The 20,217-nt window shown below is 48.2% G+C and overlaps 1 protein-coding gene across 3 annotated transcripts in view; it reads left to right on the top strand.

Annotated features, from left to right (window-relative positions):
- MAPRE2 (microtubule associated protein RP/EB family member 2) overlaps nt 1-20,217 on the top strand; it is a 120,045-nt gene that overhangs the window by 74,598 nt on the left and 25,230 nt on the right. For all 3 annotated transcript variants that reach the window (XM_070421193.1, XM_070421192.1, XM_070421191.1), the window contains 2 exons: nt 10,938-11,083; nt 14,363-14,576. In XM_070421193.1, the coding sequence (XP_070277294.1) occupies nt 10,938-11,083; nt 14,363-14,576 (360 nt within the window). The remainder of the gene's footprint in view (nt 1-10,937; nt 11,084-14,362; nt 14,577-20,217) is intronic.

The following is a 20,217-nucleotide window of genomic DNA, read 5'->3' as shown; positions in this document are numbered from 1 at the left end:
GCTCTGAGGAGCCAGAGTTTAATAAAAACATGGACGTCAGTTTTAAAATTACACATAATTGTGTTTAAATCCACTGTTTCAAAAAGCCTCCTGTCCTGCTTTCTTTTCCTTTTCACTGAAATTAAATCCCATTCTGCTTTTGTTTCTCCTGTGGTCATCCGATGGAGTCGCTGAGGTAAACACTTGTACATTCCTCATGCGAGTTCAGGTTCTTCCTGATACTGGAGTTGTGCTTAGAAAAGCAGCGTGTCCTGGGATGAACCTGTGAACTATGAAGAAAGCGATTCATTGTAGAAACATACTCTCCGACCTCTCACCGTCTTCATGCATGTCAGGGGGCAGCTCCTCTCATTGCTGGGGCTCCCTTTGGTACCAGCCTGGCCTTCTGGGCTCTCTCTGGCCCCTCAGCCTCAATTGGGGAGCTCGTCTCTGGTGTTGGCCAGAGCTGGCGCTGGGCTTGGGGGAGAGTGGCGATCCGTGAGGAGCCCTGAGCCTGCATTCCTGGGCGTAGGTTGGGAAGAACCCTGGAGCTCCTGGTCCCAGGACAGTGACCTCTGGCACACACAGAGCAGCCTGAGGGCGTGGGCCCTCGTGTAGCAGGGGGTGCGGTGTGTGCTGGCCAGTCGATAGCATCACATCTGCTATCCTAAGAGCCACTTCCCCAGCTGAGGTGCCTGGAGTTTCCGTAGGGGCCTGGCGGATAGACCTGTCGATGGGATGATGTGGGTCATAATTCAGTAGAAATCCCCTGAGAAATGGGGAAAGTGTGTAAGCTTCAGGTTTCTTACCCTTAATCTCATTTGCCCTTAAAATAGATATGTTCTTAAAATTGGACTTTCGGCACTCTCTCTGTAGACACTGTGCCCAGAAATAAGCATTGGCTCCCTACTACCCACCAAATTAAATTCTTTTTCTCCTGGTTTTTAAAGTCATGTGCCTGCAACCCCATGTTTCCAATATCTGCCTCCATTCCTCACCCAGCCCCACCATGGCCTACAGCAGTGATGGCGAACCTTTTGAGCTCGGCATGTCAGCATTTTGAAAAACCCTAACTTAACTCTGGTGCCGTGTCACATATAGAAATTTTTTTGATATTTGCAACCATAGTAAAACAAAGACTTATATTTTTGATATTTTTTTATATATTTAAATGCCATTTAACAAAGAAAAATCAACCAAAAAAATGAGTTCGCGTGTCACCTCTGACATGCGTGTCAGAGGTTCGTCATCACTGGCCTACAGTTTCCCAAACTCGTCTCTCACCACACGTTCTAACTCTCTTCCCATCCCTGAGGGCCACCTGCAGTGCCGCCCCCACCCCCACCCCCCTATTCCTCCCCATCACCTCCAGCCAGATGCAAGCTGGCCCCTTCCCTCCCCGTTGTCAGGGCTCTGCAGCCTCTCGCCCACTGAGCACCTGTAACCTTGGCATTGGAGGGTACGCTCCTGGAAGAGTGGACGTGACCCTGCAAGTTGACTTGATCTGTCCAACAACATGGATGACTCTTTCTTGGGTTTCATTGGGCGGAATTTTTGAACTCCTTTCGTGTTTGTGTGTCTTAGAGATAGCTTAGCACTTACAGTTTTTTCGTACTTTTGTTGGTGTTCCCATGTGTGTTTCTCTGTTCTCTCAAAGCTAAATTCCTGGGTTCTTTAAGATCGAAGTCACATTCCTCAGTAAGTTTTTTTGTTGGTTTATTGTTTTTCATTGGTTAATAAAGTGGCATCTTTCTGAAACACCAGCAGGCAGATGGGCATTTCCTCAGCGGTGACGTATAGCCACGAAAATGAGACAGGAAATCTCATTTTTGCCTCCTACTCAAGCTTTTCTGAAATAAATCTTCCTTTTTTATAGTCATGTAACTTCGCACTTCCAAAAAAATCTTTGTCCATCAGAGGAGGTAATACACACAACTGTGTGAAAATACGTGAGTGCACACGGAGAACTGTACCCCTGACAGTACAGCTTTCTAGAACTTTCCATTTTGATGACCCTCATAAGAAAACTGCCCCTTTCAGGATGGGTTTCCTATGTACCTTTCTAACTTGTTTTTTATTTGTAATAAAAAGGCTTTTGGGGCCTCCTTTCCTTCTCTCTCTAGAACGCCAGACTCTAACTTTAGCTCTGCTCTCGACTTCCGCTCTGGGACGTCTCGCTGCCAGTTTAGGTATCAGGCTCCTGGGAGCCAGTGACATTTTGTTCTGCCCAGTGTTCCTGCCTATGTTCCAAGTCCTCCCCCCCCCCCGCCCCCCAACTGCATCCTTGTTCCTGCCTGCACTCCAGTCCTCCCCCTCCTGCATCCTCACTCCCCTTGTAGAGGCCAAATGGTGAACGCATTTCCCTGGAGGACACCACCGGGTTAGCAGCTAGACGTGAAACCTCACCCAGCACCTGGCCCTCGATGAGCAGATGAAAAGAGCCTCCCAGACCAACAAGGCAGTCATCGCTTGCCCTTTCTTCCTTCATCCAGTTGGCTGGATCCTTTTTTGTATCAACAGGCAGATTTGAAGTTTTGTACTTTTTCCCTAAAGCATTAAAGTTGCAAGGTGGCCAGTGACAGGGTAGCGAGGATTTCGCTGGAGAGAACAGGTGTAAACTGTCCATTTGTACGTCAGCGTTCTTTACATGATAGTTTTTCAACTCAAAGTTATAGTTAATTTCTACAAAAAGTTATTTTCACAAATACCACTCATATCAGCTCGCTTCTGAATATTGTGCCTTTTTATTTGTTATACTCTAGCTATTTATCTGAAATTTACTTTTTAATAAAAATATTGATGCCTAAATATTAATCAAGGGCTATTGGTATGCAGACCTTCACTCTTGAAAATTCCTTTTGAAAGATAAAGGAAAATATTCTTCATTCTTCCATGATTTTTTGATGAAGAAACACTTTTAAATTAACTCAGCACATTGATCTTAATATTTGATCAATTTTCTATACGGCAGATCTCATTTTTAACATTGTTTTGCAATGCTTTTTTTTTCTTCATTTCTTTTGTTAACCCTCACCCAAGGATATTTTTCCTATTGATTTCTAGAGAGAATGGAAGGGAGGGGGAGAGACAGAGACAGAGAGAAACATCAATTGGTTGCCTCCCCCATGCACTGGGGCCAGGGATAGAGCCTGCAACCAAGGTACATGCCCTTGACCGGAATCAAACCCTAGACCCTTCAGTCCATGAGCCGACGCTCTGTCCTCTGAGCCAAACAGGCTAAGCTTCTTAATAAAAATCTGATTGAAAGGCAACTTTACTTTCTAAAAAGTATTCTTCTTTTTTAAAAAAAAGTTTTTATTGATTTTCGAGAGAGGGGCAGGGAGAGGGAGAGAGAAACATCGATTGGTTGCCTCCCCTTTGCACCCCACAGCCTGGGCATGTGCCTGCCTGGAATTCGAACCGGTGACCCCTTGGTGCATGGGACAACGCTCAACCAACTGAGCCTCACCGGCCAGGTGGTCTTGGTTCTTGAAGGCAGGTTGTGAACAGAATGTGGGCACCTTGAACTGTAATTTGCAGCCTAAACTGCAGTTTGCATATAAGATCCTTAAGAAGGTTTTCATGTCATAGGAAATAGTAAGACCCTGAGGGCACATGTCAGATGAGCACCCAGCCCTGTGGTGTGACAGGCCTTTGACTCGCTCGATCTGTTGATTCCATAAAAACACATCTGCCTGAGAAGTGGTTGCTCACTTATTCCTTTTTCTGTGAAAGAAGGGGGATGAAAATGGCCTTTGAGGACTCACTGTGTGTGTGGGCGGGGGGGGGGGGGGGGGGGGGGGCTCTTCAGCCTTCTGCCCAGCTCACATCGGCCTCCCGCCTGCCCACGGGCGTGGCATCTTCCTGCTGGTCGTCACTCCGTTCTGCATGGAATCAGCTTGAAGTTGCTTGTCTTTGGAGTTTATTTAAAATCTGAATTAAAAGTTTCTGACATAGATAGCTGGTGATAGGGGAGACCAAGATGGCGGCGTAGGTAAACACCGGAGACCACTGCCGCAAACAACCATTTCAAAAATACAACTAAAAGACTGAACGGACATCACCCAGAACCACAGGAAGGCTGGCTGAAGAGAGACTCTACAACTAGAAGGAAAGAGAACAGCAAATCGAGGCTCAGAGGCGGCGCAGTGTGGAAAATACAAAGGTACTGAGGTGCGCGCGCAAAGCGGGCTGGTGGCTGAGGGCGCGGTTGTCGTTTTCGGTCGGGAGTGAGTCTCAGACTCTGGGCTCCAGATCCGGGCGAGTCTCTAGGGACCCAGACTCAAACGGGAGAAGCGGGATTATCCGGCATCAGTTGGAACCTGAGGGCAGCTTTCTCTCCGAGGTTTGCAGCGACTGCCGGGGTTCTGAGAAGCAGAGCCTCTGGGAACGGGACTGAGCGTGGCCATAACTGCTCCCTCCGCCCGCCCTGTTGATCCCGCCCCGCCCAAACTCTGCGCACAGCCATTTGCCGATCGCCTCAGGCAAAGGCTGGATTAGCGCCTCCCCAGAAGGCAGACGTTTTCCACACAGCTGATTTCCACAGCCAGTCGACCTGGGGGTCAAATCCCTCTAGTGTTAACTACAACAATTAAGGCTTGGCTAGAACAAGACTGCACACAGAGACCACAAGGGGGTGCACCAAGAAAGCATAAAAGATGCGGAGACAAAAAAACATGACAGAAATGGAGGATATGGAGCTAAGAATCGCAATTTTGAGGGCTTGCCATAAATTTGTGCAGAGCCTCACGAAAACTAATGAGACCCTCGATGCTACGATAAAGAAATTAGAAAGTAAGCATACACGGACTGAAATAAAGAATATTATACCCAATAGCAGACCAGAGGAGTACAATAATCAAACCAAAGATTCGACAAAAAACACCCAATTGGAAAAGCAAAATGAAAAAAGAATCCGAAAGTGTGAAGATAGTGTAAGGAGCCTCAGGGACACTTTTAAGCGGTCTAATATCAGAGTCATTGGAGTCCCAGAAGATGAGAGACAGCAAGATATTGAAAACCTATTTCAAGAAATAATGGCAGAAAACTTCCCCCACCTGGTGAAAGAAATGGACTTACAGGTCCAAGAAGCGCAGAGAACCCCAAACAAAAGGAATCCAAAGAGGACCACACCAAGACACATCATCATTAAAATGCCAAGAGCAAAAGACAAAGAGAAAATCTTAAAAGCAGCAAGAGAAAGAGGCTCAATTACCTACAAGGGAATACCCATACGACTGTCAGCTGATTTCTCAACAGAAACTTTGCAGGCCAGAAGGGAATGGCAAGAAATATTCAAAGTGCTGAATACCAAGAACCTACAACCAAGATTACTTTATCCAGCAAAGCTATCATTCAGAATTGAAGGTCAGATAAAGAGCTTCACAGATAAGGAAAAGCTAAAGGAGTTCATCACCGCCAAACCAGTATTATATGAAATGCTGAAAGGTATCCTTTAAGAAGAGGAAGAAGAAGAAAAAGGTAAAGATACAAATTATGAACAACAAACATGCATCTATCAACAAATGAATCTAAGAATCAAGTGAATAAATAACCTGATGCACAGAATGAACTGGTGATTATAATAGAATCAGGGACATAGAAAGGGAATAGACTGACTATTCTTGGGGGAAAAAGGGGTGTGGGAGATGCGGGAAGTGACTGGACAAAAATCATGCACCTATGGATGAACACAGTGGGTGGGGAGTGAGGGTGGAGGGTGGGGTGGGAGCTGGAAGGAGGGGAGTTATGGGGGGAAAAAAGAGGAACAAATGTAATAATCTGAACAATAAAGATTTAATTTAAAAAAAAAAAAAAAAAGAATAGCTGGTAAATTGAAACTTTAACCATTATAAACTGACCCTTTTTTACTCTTTTTTTAATATTAAAGTTTATTTTGTCTGCTCTTAATATAAAAATAAATCAACATTTTTGTTTGTTTAAAAAAAAAAAAGAAAAAAAAAAAAAAAAAGTTTCTGACATAACTCCAGGCCGTGTGGGAGCAGCAAGGGCCCTGGGGCTTGCAGGCGGGAGCTCAGTGGAAACGGGGTTTCTGAGCCCCAATCTGTCTGCGGCCTCTGTGCCTGGGCAGGTGCAGCAGGCGGCCTCCTGAGCCCCGTGAGCGGAGGGAAGTGATACCGTGGTGACAGGCTATCGGCTGCCGTTCGTGCCAGGGCCGTGAGGGGCGCCTGTGCAAACAGCAGGGAGCTCCTCCTAACTCCAGCATGTTTTTGTTGGATTAGAAAAATGCAGTTGAACTTGGAGATTTTCAGTTCCTTTAAAACATTCATGTTTCAAAGCATCATTTCCCAGCTGCCTTTAACTCTCCAAGCCTGCGCTTGTGCAGGTAGAGAGGTGGCTGTGAGTGGGGAGGAGGCAGCTCCGTTTCGCAGTCTCGCTCTCCTTGGTAGGAAGCCCTGCTTCCCAGGGGGCACTGCCCGGAGGGAGGTGTGGGCCTGGGCGCCATGACAGATGCTTTTCTGTAGGAAGGTCCGTTCAAGGAAAGACAGGGCTGAGAGCGGAAATAGCTGATAGGATTTTGTGATTAATATGAAAGCTGTTTAATATTCTATTAAATTCTAATATGAAATGTAGTTCTAAAATGAAAGCTATTTAACATTCACCTACTGAAGAGAGAAAATGTGGTGTGTTGCTGAGTAGATGCATACCAAGAGCTCAAAGGGCATGTGTGGGAGATAGCATCACCTGACCCTGCAATCCGGAGGGCGTCCGTAGGCGGTGCCCCTGGGAGCCTGTGCAGCTGGGTACTCGTGTCTCTTACGCCAACTGTGACGAAAGACGGCCGTGGCTAGGAGCAGGAGCACTGGCAAAAGTCTAAGTCATATGAGGGTGAAGCACTATCTCCAAATTAGCAGAAACAGCCAGGATCCCTTACAAGGGACGCTGAGAATTAGAGAACCATCTAATTTTAGAGCTGGGAGATCCATCCAAACCTGACGTTTTGCTGATAGGAATACTGTTGGCTTCGAAGAGTGTGATGACGTGTCACGGTTCATTCAAGACGAGGAAGGCTGAGATCCGAGGAGCACAGTCCAGCTCTCTGTCCTTCCCCGCCCCTCCCTGTCCTCGCTGGTGTTAGGTGGAGAGACGAGCTATTGCAGATCGTTCAGGTAAATCGTGTAGATGCATCCCGTACAGGAAGGTGGTCGTTTGGTTTCTTCTGACCCTGTATCAGCACCGAGTAAGACGGTGGAAAGTTGGGACTAAGTCCCCCAATGATACAGGCATTTCTGTATAATAGTTCCTTGTCCTGTGAAAAATTCAGATGGGCAATGTGAGTAGCTGTGGCAGGAACTGATGTAACTTCATGCCTTCTCCAAAGATTGCATCATATTTCGAGGGAAGTGCTCTGAGATTTTGATAGTAGTTATATTTCTATGTATATGTGTGTACAAATATATACAGGAGGAGAGGGAGGTAGGAAGGGGAGAGACGAAATGCTTATACACACACACACACACACACACACACACATGTAAAATGAAATTATTAAAAGTATATATTAATATATAAAATCACAACATTGACAGCTCTTCAAATGTTAAATATAGAGTTAGCATATCCACTCCCAGGTGTGTCTCAAGAGAACTAAAAACGTATGTCCATGCAAAACCTTGTCCACAAATGTTCATAGCACGAAGGGACAATAAAATGTGTATAGTCGTAATATTCAATAATAACAATAGAGTATTACTCGACCATAAAAAGGAGTAGGAGCTTCGGATACACCACAACATGGATGAACCTTGGAAGATTTTGCTAAGTGAGAGAAACCGGACACAAAAGCCACCTATTCCATGATCTCATTTATATTAAATATCAAAATTAGGTGAATTCATAGAGACCGAAAATAGATTAGTGGTTACGAGAGCCTGGGGGGAGGAGAGAAGGGAGAATTTCTGCTAATAGGTATGGCGTTTCTTTTGGGGGTAATTAAAATCTGATGGATGCACAATTCTGTGACTATATTGAAAGCCATGAAATATACTTTAAAAATATTTATAACGTGTGCATTATATCTTAATAAAGTTCTGTTATTAAGTAGTAAATGAGTAATTTTTTTAATTTTTATTTTCTACATGCCATGAGTGACAAATTAAAAAATATATAATGGAAAGGACAACTGCATGATAAAATTCAAGAAATTTTTAAGAAGAAAGGGGAAATTATTCTACAGATAGTAGTACATTTTAAATCTAGAAAGAGACCTAAATGCATGTATTTAGGAAGTAATATATAGTACAGATACTGTTTTTCCTCAGTGGGAAAAGTATAGGTCATTTGTGAAATAATGGTGTTCAACACTTAGCCACCCTTATCAGTTGGCCTTTTGGTTGAAAATAGAAGAAAATACTCCTGGCAAGCTGGAGCAGAAAATGCCTTTAAAGCAGGGTGGGGAATGTCCGGCCTTATAGGGCCCGTGACGTCATTTGGTCCGGCCCTGCCAAGGCCTTAGGGGTGAGTTCATTACATGCTTGACTGAATATAGCAGCTAATGTTTAGGTTGATAATTCTGTATGGCCCTGGACTCATGTTATAAACATCTACATGGCTCTTGACTGAAGAAAGGTTCCCCACCCCTGATTGAAAGGAAGGATACTGGGAAACAGCATCCGTGGGAAACCAAACTCACAAATGACCGCAACCAAAAGGTGCTCAGGAGCCGGAGCAGCCTGCCTCGTGCCCCTGGACAGTGGTGAGGCGGCCACAGTGCTGCGTCGCTGTTGCAGTTCTCCAGACCCACCCTGCCACCGTGACTGCGTTCTCAGCGTCCCCGCGTGCTCCTGTCACTCCCTCCGACCCCGAGACGCAGCGAGCACCCAGATGCAGAGCCAGGGTGCCGGGCGAGTGCTTACTGCTGGGGGTGGGAGGGGTGACTGCCCACTCTTGCTACTAGAGTAGGGGGCGGGGCACCGGGGCATCAGCTCGGGTAGGAAGGTGCCCAAATGCTGGAGCCAAAAATGCCGATTCCCACGAACGTGGGGTCAGCACAACTAGAACCGCCCGTATCTGTCAGAGACCGAAGTAAACTCCACGTGGGTTCAAATGTCGGTGTAAAACCTGAAACCATAAAAGTATTTGAAGAAAAGGCACGTGAATATTTATGTCATCTTGGTTTGGGAACGTTGCTAAGCATGATGTAAAAATCAGAAAGCCATTAAAAATGTCAGTAAAGAATATTCTATGACTCAGGAAGGGAATCATGGTCTGTTAAACTAAAAAAAAAAAGTACATACAAGAACATAAACAGTGGTTTCTCTGCCTCCCTCAGTCAAGTTTATTGTTGTTTTTCAAGAGCTATTTTTAGTAAGCGATTTGGTTGATTCTTTGTAAGAATCCGAAGATATCCGGCTCTGCACAGGCAAAATCTATGCTAAACTCTACGAAAGTGGAAACTCTTGAAAGAGCAGGTAACGAGGCCGTGTATGTAGACACCTCCATTTCTATAAAAATAATGTTAAGATGGCTGTTGGAATTCGCTCCATCTGGTGGCGCTTCAAGAGGGAAAACTGAATAGTTGAATGATGAGCACACCCGCGGTCATGATGTTTCTCTTGCCTCCCCTGATGTTTTTGTTTGGCTTGTTCTGTCTTGTCGAGTTTTAAAGAGAACCCATCTGCTTGACTAGAGATGGACCAGTTAGTGTAGGGTGCCGGCATCTAAGGGGAAGCATCCCGGATGTAAAGACTGCTGGACACGCTCAGTGTGGCCTTATCTCATCACTGTACGCTCTTACCTGTGAGTGAGCTGTCCCGCCATTTCCTGGTCTAAGCCTAAGCCCTGGTATCCTCTTCCCTCTTATCTTGGATTCCTGTCCCAATAAGGGATGCTCAGCACCCATCTGACATGGGACACCCACTGGGGTCTTCTAGATAAAGGTGAGTTGCCCGAGGAGTGAAGGCTTCGCACAGAAACCCTGGTACAAAGGGTGAAAGGAGCCTTCGTGTACGAGAAAGGCCCATCCCAGTGCATCACAGGAGCACTCCCTCCCGTCCCCCCGTCCCCCGAGACCTGGGGAAGCAGAGGAGAGAGCAGCAACGACCCCTCGCGCTTTCCTCCTCATTAAAGAGAAAGGACCATTCTGGCTCTGAATTTCTCCTTCTCAGCACCCTTAGACTTGACCATAAAGAATATCCGAATGAGTCAGCATAACCTGGCAAGGACTTTCTAGTTGAAATTGTCATGATCTAAAGTTCATTTTAGAAAATGAGAGACTTCCTGGTAAACCTTTTCTCTATGACCATTTCCTCAGGAGACTGTGCGTATTTTTGTGACTTTTGTTCCTCGGTCAGAGCAGCGTGACTCTGGGCCTCTATGGGCTTCAGTCGCCCTCCTCCATGTCCTGTGGGAGCCCCGTGGCCTGGCCTGGCCTGGCCTGGCTTGAACGGGTCTGCACCTGCTCTGGTGTGCGGTGGCTTGGTTAACGTTTCACCTGCCCTTGGTGAAGCGGTGTAAAATGTGTGGCCTGTGTGTATTTCCTGAGCTGCCCATCTCATGAGCATGCTAGACGTTGCCTCGTGTTAAAGTGTCTGCTGTTTTTATCTTACATTGATGTATTTGATGACTTGGAGCTGGAAGATAGAAAAAATAGGGCGCTGTTGTTTCTGGTGGAAGCTGAGCAGAACTGTCTTACCCAGTTTCCTTGACATGAGGGTCTGAGGCTGTGTGCACTGTCCATGCCCCCTGGCGATGCTGTGGGCGCTGCTGTGGGCGCTGCATTGGTACCACACGGCCAAGTGCAGGAGCACTGGGCACCGTCCCTTCCCACCCACACCCAGGCCTGGGACCAGGAGGGCAGCGGTGGAGGGGGGGGGGGGGGGGGCGCGATGCACAGGGCCGGGAGGCTGCGGGTGATGACAGCCCCTTCCTGCCCAGCGTCCCCAGTGGCACCAGGGACAGGTGGCGAGACTCACCCCGCGCTTTTCTTGTCTCCCCAGGCGCGGCCTACTGCCAGTTCATGGACATGCTCTTTCCCGGCTGCATCAGTTTGAAGAAAGTAAAATTCCAGGCGAAGTTGGAGCACGAGTACATTCACAATTTCAAACTCCTGCAGGCGTCCTTTAAGCGGATGAATGTTGACAAGGTAGGAGACTCAGGTGCACCTCCATTCAATGCACTTTCTTTCCCTAACATTGATTCTGTGTAGAAAGGTACAGTGGGTATCCATGGACTAGATCTGGCTCTCCTAGCAGGAGGTTGGGATCTGTACAAAGCATAGGGCATCAACCCTAACTTCCCACATTTGTATGAGGCTTTTAATTAAGGAGATTCCTAAACATGGAGCCATTAGACTAAAAACCCTCATAGAAATTTCAGTGTTGAACTTTGTTATCTGCTTTAGCATCGAAAGTAACAAGGGTTTATGTTTGCCAGGTGCCACTGTGGTTATTTGTGTATTTTGTTCCTTTAGAGAAACAGTGGTTACCGTGGAAGCAACATGGGCGGAGCAGATTATACTTAAATTCTCTGAGTCTCCGTTTACTCATCTGTAAAATAGGACTGAAACCCCGTTCCCTGTGGTTATACGAAGCTCAAGTGAGGGAACGCGTGAAAATGCCCAGCACGGTATATACACGCAGATTCTCCGTCCGTGTCCGTACATAGTCCTTTTTTTCCCCTTTGGATTTTATAGTTTTGTCCTAGAGTGATACAAATGGAGGTAGACTGGGTGCCCCTCCCCCCCGCCCCCCACTAGAGGACGACTACTAAAGTCCATGCAGTCTGTACGTTTCCTCCATTCACATATATATGCAACCTATATTATTCCTTAGGATCTGTCTCTTAGATGGACCAGGCTTGGAAAGAAATTAATTTTGAATAAGAGAAAATAAATAAGCCAGCAGGGGAGAAATGGAAAACTTTTCTTTGCATAGATAATAGCAATAAACAGGCAATGGAAATAAAAACTAAAGTCCTGGGTTATTAAGAAATAGAAGTTAAATAAGGGAAAAGAGAAAGGTTTGGCAAATGGAAGATATTTTCAATTTAATGCAATTAATACCTTTCTAAATAAAAAAACATTCTTATCAAACGATGATTAAAATCTTAGTTTTCCCTTTCTCAGAATTTTCATTTCCAAACATATTCTCTTTAACATCTTAACCTTCCGAATGCTTTTCAGCTTCATTTTTATGTCCTTTGCTGTGGTTCCTTTCCAGTTTGCTCCTTCAGAGCCAGGGCTGTGCAGGTTCTCCTTCCTCGTTAGCAGCGTCCCCCACGTCTTCTCTCATTTTTCAGCAGCTGCTTCCAGTCTGAAAGAAACGCCCTTTTCTAGGTTTACTGATGGAGCGTGCTCTCTAACCAATCAGGGCCCCTAACTCTCCAGAAGCACAGACGCTCAGAGCGGATGAGCCATGGTCAAGGGTGTTGAAGATGAGGCGCTTGTCGTGGAGGAAGGCTGGCCTCGACGGCCTTTGCTGGCCTCGCCCGCTTCACGGGCTGTGGTTCCACCCAGAGGCCCTTGGGGAGACGCGGCCCCTGTGCACGTCTGCCCAGAGCCTGCACTTTGCAGGGGATGCAGAGTTAAGCCAGCGGAAGTGAGCGCGTCCTGTAATGGCCAATGGGCACCATCATCTAAGTCTGTTCATCGATGTTCATGTTCGGCAGAAAGCGTGTTAATTAAAGGGCTTCTGCACGAAGAGGGCACTTTCGTAGACAATCAATAGCAGCACAGACAGAACCTATAAATCAGGAGACACGAAAATCTTTAAATGGCACAATGAGGAGCCGGCTAAGTGCTGCGGGGGCCGACGGCCCTGAGGTCTGGGGAGAGAAGAGATTCGCCATCGAGTCTCCATCCCCGGAGGAGCCTTCATGAAGAACGTGGCTCCTGCGGAAGCTTGCTTCTCTGTGTTTTGTTCTGTAGTTGACTTACTTTCAGTTGTAGCTGCATAAAAATCATCTCTGAAACTATGGTTTGCGAAGAATTGAGTCTAACGGATGCCCTAAAATGCTCCGGTCCCTTTTTCTCTTTCAATCTGTCATGGGTCTTTGAGGTCTCCCTACTTTTTTAAAGTGGCCCTCATGGTCCATAGGATACCAACGGTCCATCTCTCCTGAGGTGGCACAGTCCTGCTGGAAAGGTAGTTTATACAGTTCCCGCTGGTATCATGGCAGTGGCGCTGCGTTCTTTGAGCGCTGGGTTTGTCTGAATTCACACTCACACACATTCGTACACACAGCCTGACTCGCCCCCCCAGCTCTATAGCTCTCAGGGCTCACGCTCAGCTGGTGTTCCAACCCACAGGTGAGAAGTAAGACTCTGGTAATGGTGCGGTTTGGACAACTCCGCACCTTCCATTCCCTTTAGAAGTGGCTGCCACTGCATGGAAGCGAAGCAGTCACGCCACACCCTTCCTGGCGTAGAACCCAGGCTCCTGCGAGAGCTCCGAAGGGAACACTGCCTGGCCCTGCAGGTTGCCGATAGGAAAGGAAGAGCTGAGGTTCATCTCAGAAGTTGAGGTTAATGCTCGCACCTCCTCCAGGCTGTCTTCCGGGACTCCCCTAACCAGCCCCATCCCTTCCTCTGCTCTCCCACGGCACGCTCGCTGCACTCCCATGCACCCCAAGAATTACTGGGCCCTGCAGTGAGTGGTTAGTTGTTTTGGTGCCTCTCACTCTACAGTCTTAGCAAGCCCTGTGCAGACTCACTTGGACCATTAGGCTGGTGTGTGTTTACAGTTATTTGAGTCTATGTATTCACTCTCTAGCAGCTATAATCCTTTTAAGCGTTTATTCCAACACAACTGGACCAAGTGCTACAAAGAAATAAGGAAAATCCATCAGACTTGAAACAGCACAACATCCCAGGCCCATGATTTAGGGGAGATGCTCTGGCATAAACACACTATAAAGAAGATTGGCCCCTATTGGCTGAGGGTATTCCTTGTTTTGTCAGGTTGTTCAGAAATATTAAATAATTCCAAGAAAACCAACTACAATATTTTTTTTAATATATTTTTATTGATTTCAGAGAAGAAGGGAGAGGGAGAGAGAGAGAGAAACATCAATGATGAGAGAGAATCATTGATTGGCTGCCTCCTGCACACCCCATGCTGGGGATCGAGCCTGCAACCCAGGCATGTGCCCTGACTGGAAATCAAACTGTGACCTCCTGGTTCGTGGGTCAATACTCAACCACTGAGCCACGCCAGCCTGGCCCAACTACAACATTGTAGGTGTGTGTTTTTTTCAATATGGTGAAAAATGACAAATTCTAGACCAGGGCTGGCTAGGAAGCTGGGGGAGAGGCCAGTGGTCGTGAGGGGCAGACATGTGGGAACAGTTACATGGAGGGGCCGCTGCAGGTATATCAGCCATAAGCGAGCCCTGGGCCGGCGACTCACAGGATCTTCTGTTGCAGGTGATTCCGGTGGAGAAGCTAGTGAAAGGGCGCTTCCAGGACAACCTGGACTTCATCCAGTGGTTCAAGAAGTTCTATGACGCCAACTACGACGGCAAGGAGTACGACCCCGTAGAAGCACGACAAGGGCAAGATGCAATTCCTCCCCCCGACCCCGGCGAACAGATCTTCAACCTGCCAAAAAAGTCGCACCACGCCAACTCGCCCACCGCAGGTAAGCGGCAGCAGTCGCCTCAGCGCTGCGTCCTGTCCCGTCGACGCTCCCCGCCGTCGGCCTCCTGGTGCCTCTGTCCGTCTGGCCACGCTCCCCTCCTCGCCGGGGCCTCTCCGTGGCCGTCTGACGCCCGTGATCTAGCTGTCGCCAGGGCAGGCCGTTCACTTTACCTCCCGGGGGCCGGGTGTTAAAATAACGCCCGGGGTAGGTTTCATTTTCCTCGGATGTGTTTTTGAGACATTTCTAGTCTGTTTAGACTTTGAAATATTTTTACTGCTTAATTGCTGGTGGTACGTCCCAGAATATGAACCGATTTATGCTTTTAAGTCTGAACCACCTGTGATCAAAGGCAATGCGGGAAGCCCACCTCCTCTCTCTCAGGGGCAGTGCCAGCTTTTACGTGATGATGCTCAGCAAGACTCGTTTTGTCCAAAAGGGAAGTCATTGAGGGTGAGTCCCTAGAACTTGAAAGTTTTAAACCTCCTGTGGACAGAAATCTTTCTAAAATACATTATAAACGCCCGTGCTCTAAGAAGCGGACTTTTCCAGGCGGGTGTTCTTTTAAAATCAGGGTCCTGGTGATAAACACGAGCTGTGGGTACTGGACAGTGAAACAGCGGAATCCTCACAACCAGTTGTTTCCATCCCAAAGCCAGTGCTCACACCTGTGAAGCCGGTAACCTTCATTTCCCAAAGAACACCGAGTCCTCATTTATGCCACTTCCGCTCAGGATGGGTTAGGAGTGGTTGGGACAGCGCTGCTACCGGACACGCGTGCACACGCCTGCCGGTCGCGGAGGCGAGAGGCCGCTGCGTGGGTCTCCGTGTCCATGCCCCGGAGCTGCAGAGAGGTGGAGCGAGAAGGCAGTGCCACGAGGAACTGACGTCAGTGTTTGGGCAGAAAAGGGCGCGCTGGCCCCGGAGCAGGGAGGATGCCGGATGGAGGGAGGATGGGCATGGCGTGTCCGGGAAGGAGAAGGCAGGGAGCAGGGTGGTCACCAGTGTCTCCATCCGCTAAGAAGTCGAGTAAAATGGGACGGGAGGGCTGCTGGTTCCTCAGGATGATGGTATCAGGTGGGCTGAGGAATTAGTGGAAGGAGATTGAGATGCGTAAACACCCAACGTGGAGCCATAGGGAGTATGAACTTATATAAAATAAACTCAGCCCAGATCTGTGGGAACATACATTTAAGAGACGGGGAAGCTGAGTCCAGGGGACGTTTTAGAGCGAGCATCACCGGCAGCCGAGAGTGCTATGGAGAGATGGACAGCATGAGGCCTGAAACAGGCCAAGAAATCCGCCTGCTGGGAGCGACGAGCCATCCTTGGAGAACCCGTCTTAGTGCTGAGGGCGGCCCCTAGGTCCAGCGGCCCCAGAGGCATGGCGTGTGACAGCGATGCCGTGCGAGCATTCCTTCCACCTCGCCTCGTCTGTTGGGGGAAACCGAGGGAAATGGAAGCGTTGTGTTCAAGTCGGGGGAAAGCTGACGGGAGCTTCAGAAGTGAGGTTGGGAGAATGGTCATGTCCTCCATCTGTTTTTGTTTGCTTTCGGGACAAGGCGGGTGTGTCAGCTGGGAGAGGGGTCCAGGGAGGAGAGGGAGGGAAAGGAGGGAAGTGGGGCATGGCCCTGACGCTGGGGAGTGAGGTCCAGGGCGTGGGGAGAGGTGAGAGAGGAAGGGGCTCCAGTTTTGTGAAACCAGCGCTGGGGAAGGTTGGGGAGGGAAAATGTGTGGCTGTTCAGATTGGCCTTCAGCTCCTGCAGGAACTTGATCTGTGGGGGGCTGGCAAAGAGGGGGCGTGTTCTCCGGGGTGAGGGCCCAGCAGGCAGAGTGGAGGGAGGGGGGGGGGCGGGGGGAGCCAGAGGGGCCGCTGATTCTCACAGAAGCCTCTGTCGCCGCCGATGTGCAGATGTCCATCCGGATGCACAGCTCACCACCTCGACACTCGGCGCCGCTTTTCCACGGTTTGAGGCGTGAGACGGACAGGCCTGAGCGTTGTCTTCCGCAGCCAGGACGTTCCTTAAACTGGCCCCCCCCTCCTCCTCCTCCCCCTTCCTCTCCCTCAGGCTGAGCTGTCCTTACGCTACCCCGGCCTCGGCCTCGTGTTCTAGAAACTCCCTCCTCCCTCTCTCACAAAAGCCACGGAGAAACATGTGCCCTTGGAGAGAAAGAAGGTCTGTGAACCTGAAGGAGACATATTTCTTCCAGAGCGTAAAGCTCGGGGACTCCTGACGTCAACAGGGAATACATTTGGTAGTTCATTCCAGGAGGCAGCCATTCCTAGATGCGGGGCCCGATTCCTTGGCCATGGTCACCTCATTGGTCTTCATCGGGGAGAAAGGGTGTTTTCCGAAGCCAAATCCGTCAGACCCTTCTTGATAAAACGCGTTGTGACTCGGACACTGTGGGCAGGAGAGCGATGACGGCGAGGTGCGCACCACGTACAGGGCGTCGTTAAAGCTGCTGGAGCCGCAGGAGGCAGGAGGGGCTCCTTTCTGAAGCCGATGGCCAGCTCTCGGGAGACGGTCACAGAAATGTAGGTGGCAGTGTCTCGGAGACTCAGAATAGGGCTGTAAACTGCTGCAAATCCCTGGACGTTACTCTTCACGCACAAGAGTTTACCCAGGGTCTGTCTGCTCTTCCTTGATTTAGACGTAATTATAACGGGTGCAGGACGTGGCTTCCCTGCACTGAGCTTCCGGGGCAGGGAGCACGCGGATGTCAATAGAAGGACAAGCAATAGTCAAAGAAGAGCCAGGAACCCTTGCTGAGACCTTGCCCGCCAGCCCGAAGCTGCGATCGTTACTGCAGAACCGCACAGGGCCAGGCACCGCGGGAGCCCCCGGGTCTGTGTGACACCAGCAGGCGCTGAGTCCCTTCCACGTCCGAAGGTTCTCTTTAATTTTCTGTTTACAATCATCTCCCCCCGAACTACTCTACTCTCTAACCGGCCTCCCTGCCTCTGGGCTGAAATCATTCAAGGCCATTTTCCTCACAGACCAGTCGGATTGTGTCCACCCCAAAGGGAAGACAAAGGGAGGTGTTTGCTGAGGGTGGGGGCCCGCTGCAGGGAAACGCACATCCGTCCCTGTTATCGCACATGACGCCCGGCGGGAGCAGCCAGCAGCGATCCCTGTTCCGCCTCTCACTTGGTCGTTTCGTGCTTATCTGCAATAGTGGGAACAGTGGTTGGTATAACCGAACACAGGGGATGCGACCCTCTTAACTACTTTTTCCGTCTGGGCTTTGGGGTACTTGGTTCATTCTGCAGTGGGTGTATCTCTCCCCAAATATTTCCTTGGATTAGAATTGACTCGCATGTCCTGACACTGACGCATTAGGAGCAGTAAGCGGAGGCTCCGAGCACCTTGTGGAAAAGGGACTGTGTTAGCGCGGGACGCGATCCTGGAACGGTGACCGCGTGTTGGTAATTCAGAAAGGACTGTCTGCATTGGCCAGAAACGTTTCTGACGTCGTACAGACGGCTGATACAGAGTGTTTCGTGTGTCTAAAGTGGTTGCACTCCACCCAGGTGGTGCATTCTGTGTTGTGAGCACGAGCTAGATTTCTCCGCCATCTCAGTACAGACACGAGATGTTCTGCGGGTTCGGAGAAGCCATGGAGCCCGTGGTGTCTGCGTGTGGCCAGGTGAGTTACCTGGGTGACTGACCTGGGCTGTACAGGCTTCGGCGTGAGCGGAGGCTGTCGTGTAGGAGTGGACAGCTGCCTGCCTGGCAAGTCTTATTCGCTCTACCTGTGGAGGAATTGCGTCTTGAATCGCTTTTGATCTACTCACAGGAGCGTGTATTAAAATACACATTTTCATCGTGATAGATATCTGCCCAGTGCATGTATCGTCATGAGTCGTGATGTTTGCAAATGCATTGCTGTGAGCCATATCTGCAACTTGAGATAGCCGTCGGGGGACCAGCTTTTATGTGTGAGCACTTACTACACTTAAAAGGAAATTTGAGGGTGCGGTTCCTATAGCAACCACAGCTTAGACACATTGCAAATTCACATATATTAATGTATTTAAATCAAACTCCCATATACAAATACAGTGTGAAGGCTTTAGAGTTGCTATGGAAATTGTGTCTAACTTTTCTCTTTTCCTTGGGGATGTCAGTGTTCCAGACTTAAAATCAGATTAATAGAAATACTAGAAAAATGGTTTCAAAAAAGAACCAACCTAAGAATAATAATAAAGTATTTGAACAATCAGAATTAAATTTGTAAATGTAGATTTAAACAAATCCCACTTTTTCAAAAACTATCGAATACTTGAATACTTTCATTCTCAATTATCTTTAACTAGAGGCCCGGTGCACGAAATTTGTACATTGGGGGGGGGGGGGGGGGAGTCCCTCAGCCCAGCCTGCTCCCTCTCGAAGTCCAGGAGCCCTTGGGGGGTGTCTGACTGATGGCTTAGGCCCGCTCCCCACAGCAAGTGGGCCTAAACCGGCAGTCGGACATCCTTAGCACCGCCACAGAGGCAGGAGAGGCTCCCACTACTGCCACTGCACTCACCAGCTGTGAGCCTGGCTTCTGGCTGAGCAGCGCTCCCCCTGTGAGAGCACACTGACCACCAGGGGGCAGCTCCTGCATTGAGCATCTGCCTCCTGGTGGTCAACATGTGCAATAGCAACCAGTTATTTTGCTGTTTGGTCGATTTGCATATTAGCCTTTTACTATATAGGATTTGGGGTTCCTGCTGCTGTTCATACAACCTGAACATTTGTTCAGCGTTGTCTGGGCATTGGCTGAGCACCTGTAATTAAAGCGAGCATCGCCTGTCACCCGCTATGGGGAAAGAAGAGTTGCTTTCACTTTCCCAAAAAGCTTTTGTTTTGTTTTTTTAGGAAAGGCTGTGAAATGTAGCAGTTTATAGTGGTTTTTGTGCTTGTTTTGACCTTGATTTTACGGCCCAAAATATGGTCTTTCTTGGTCAACATACCACATGTTCTTGAAAATATGTATTCTGCTGTTGCTGGTTGCATGGTCTTTTAGAAATATCAGTAGTAGATAGTGTTAGGAAGAGCAAGGTAGTCGGTAGTGTTACTCAGATCCTCTGTTTCCACTCATCTGTCTGTTGCTGTCTGGTTGACAACTGCTGCAAAGAGGTTGTTAGCATTGAATGTGGAATTGCCTGCTCTCCCTTAAAGCTCTCAATGTGCTTCCTGTATTTAAGGCTCTGTTATTAGGTGCACACATGTGTATGGCGATTAAGTCATCCTGGTGAATTGACCTTTGCACTTCCTGGTGCCCCTCTTTACCTTCGGTAATACCTTTGTCTTAAAGTGTATCTTACCTGGTTCAGCACAGCCACTTCCAGCTTCCTTATGCTCAGTGTTCATATGGTATATCTTTCTCCCTGACAAGTTAATTTTGTTTTTCATATTTAAAGTATTTTTCTTGTAAATAGCATTTAATTGGCATTTTTTTATTAATTCTGCTCATCTCTGGACATTTGAGTATCCAGTCCCTTACAGCTAAAGGTAATTGCTGATTTGGTTGGGTTTAGATCTGCCATATTATCATTTGTTTTCTGCTTGTCCTTTCTGTTTTTCTCTGTTTCTCCCTTCCTGTTGTCTTCTGGATTTTAAAAATATTTTTAGCATTCCCTCCTAATTTATCTTTT

Source organism: Myotis yumanensis, unplaced genomic scaffold (genome assembly GCF_028538775.1).
Source record: "Myotis yumanensis isolate MYYU_CA2020_CCGP unplaced genomic scaffold, mMyoYum1.0.hap1 SCAF_7, whole genome shotgun sequence".
NCBI classification, from domain to species: domain Eukaryota; kingdom Metazoa; phylum Chordata; class Mammalia; order Chiroptera; family Vespertilionidae; genus Myotis; species Myotis yumanensis.
Note: the sequence above shows the minus strand (reverse complement) of the source record. Positions and strands in the feature narration are given on the sequence as shown.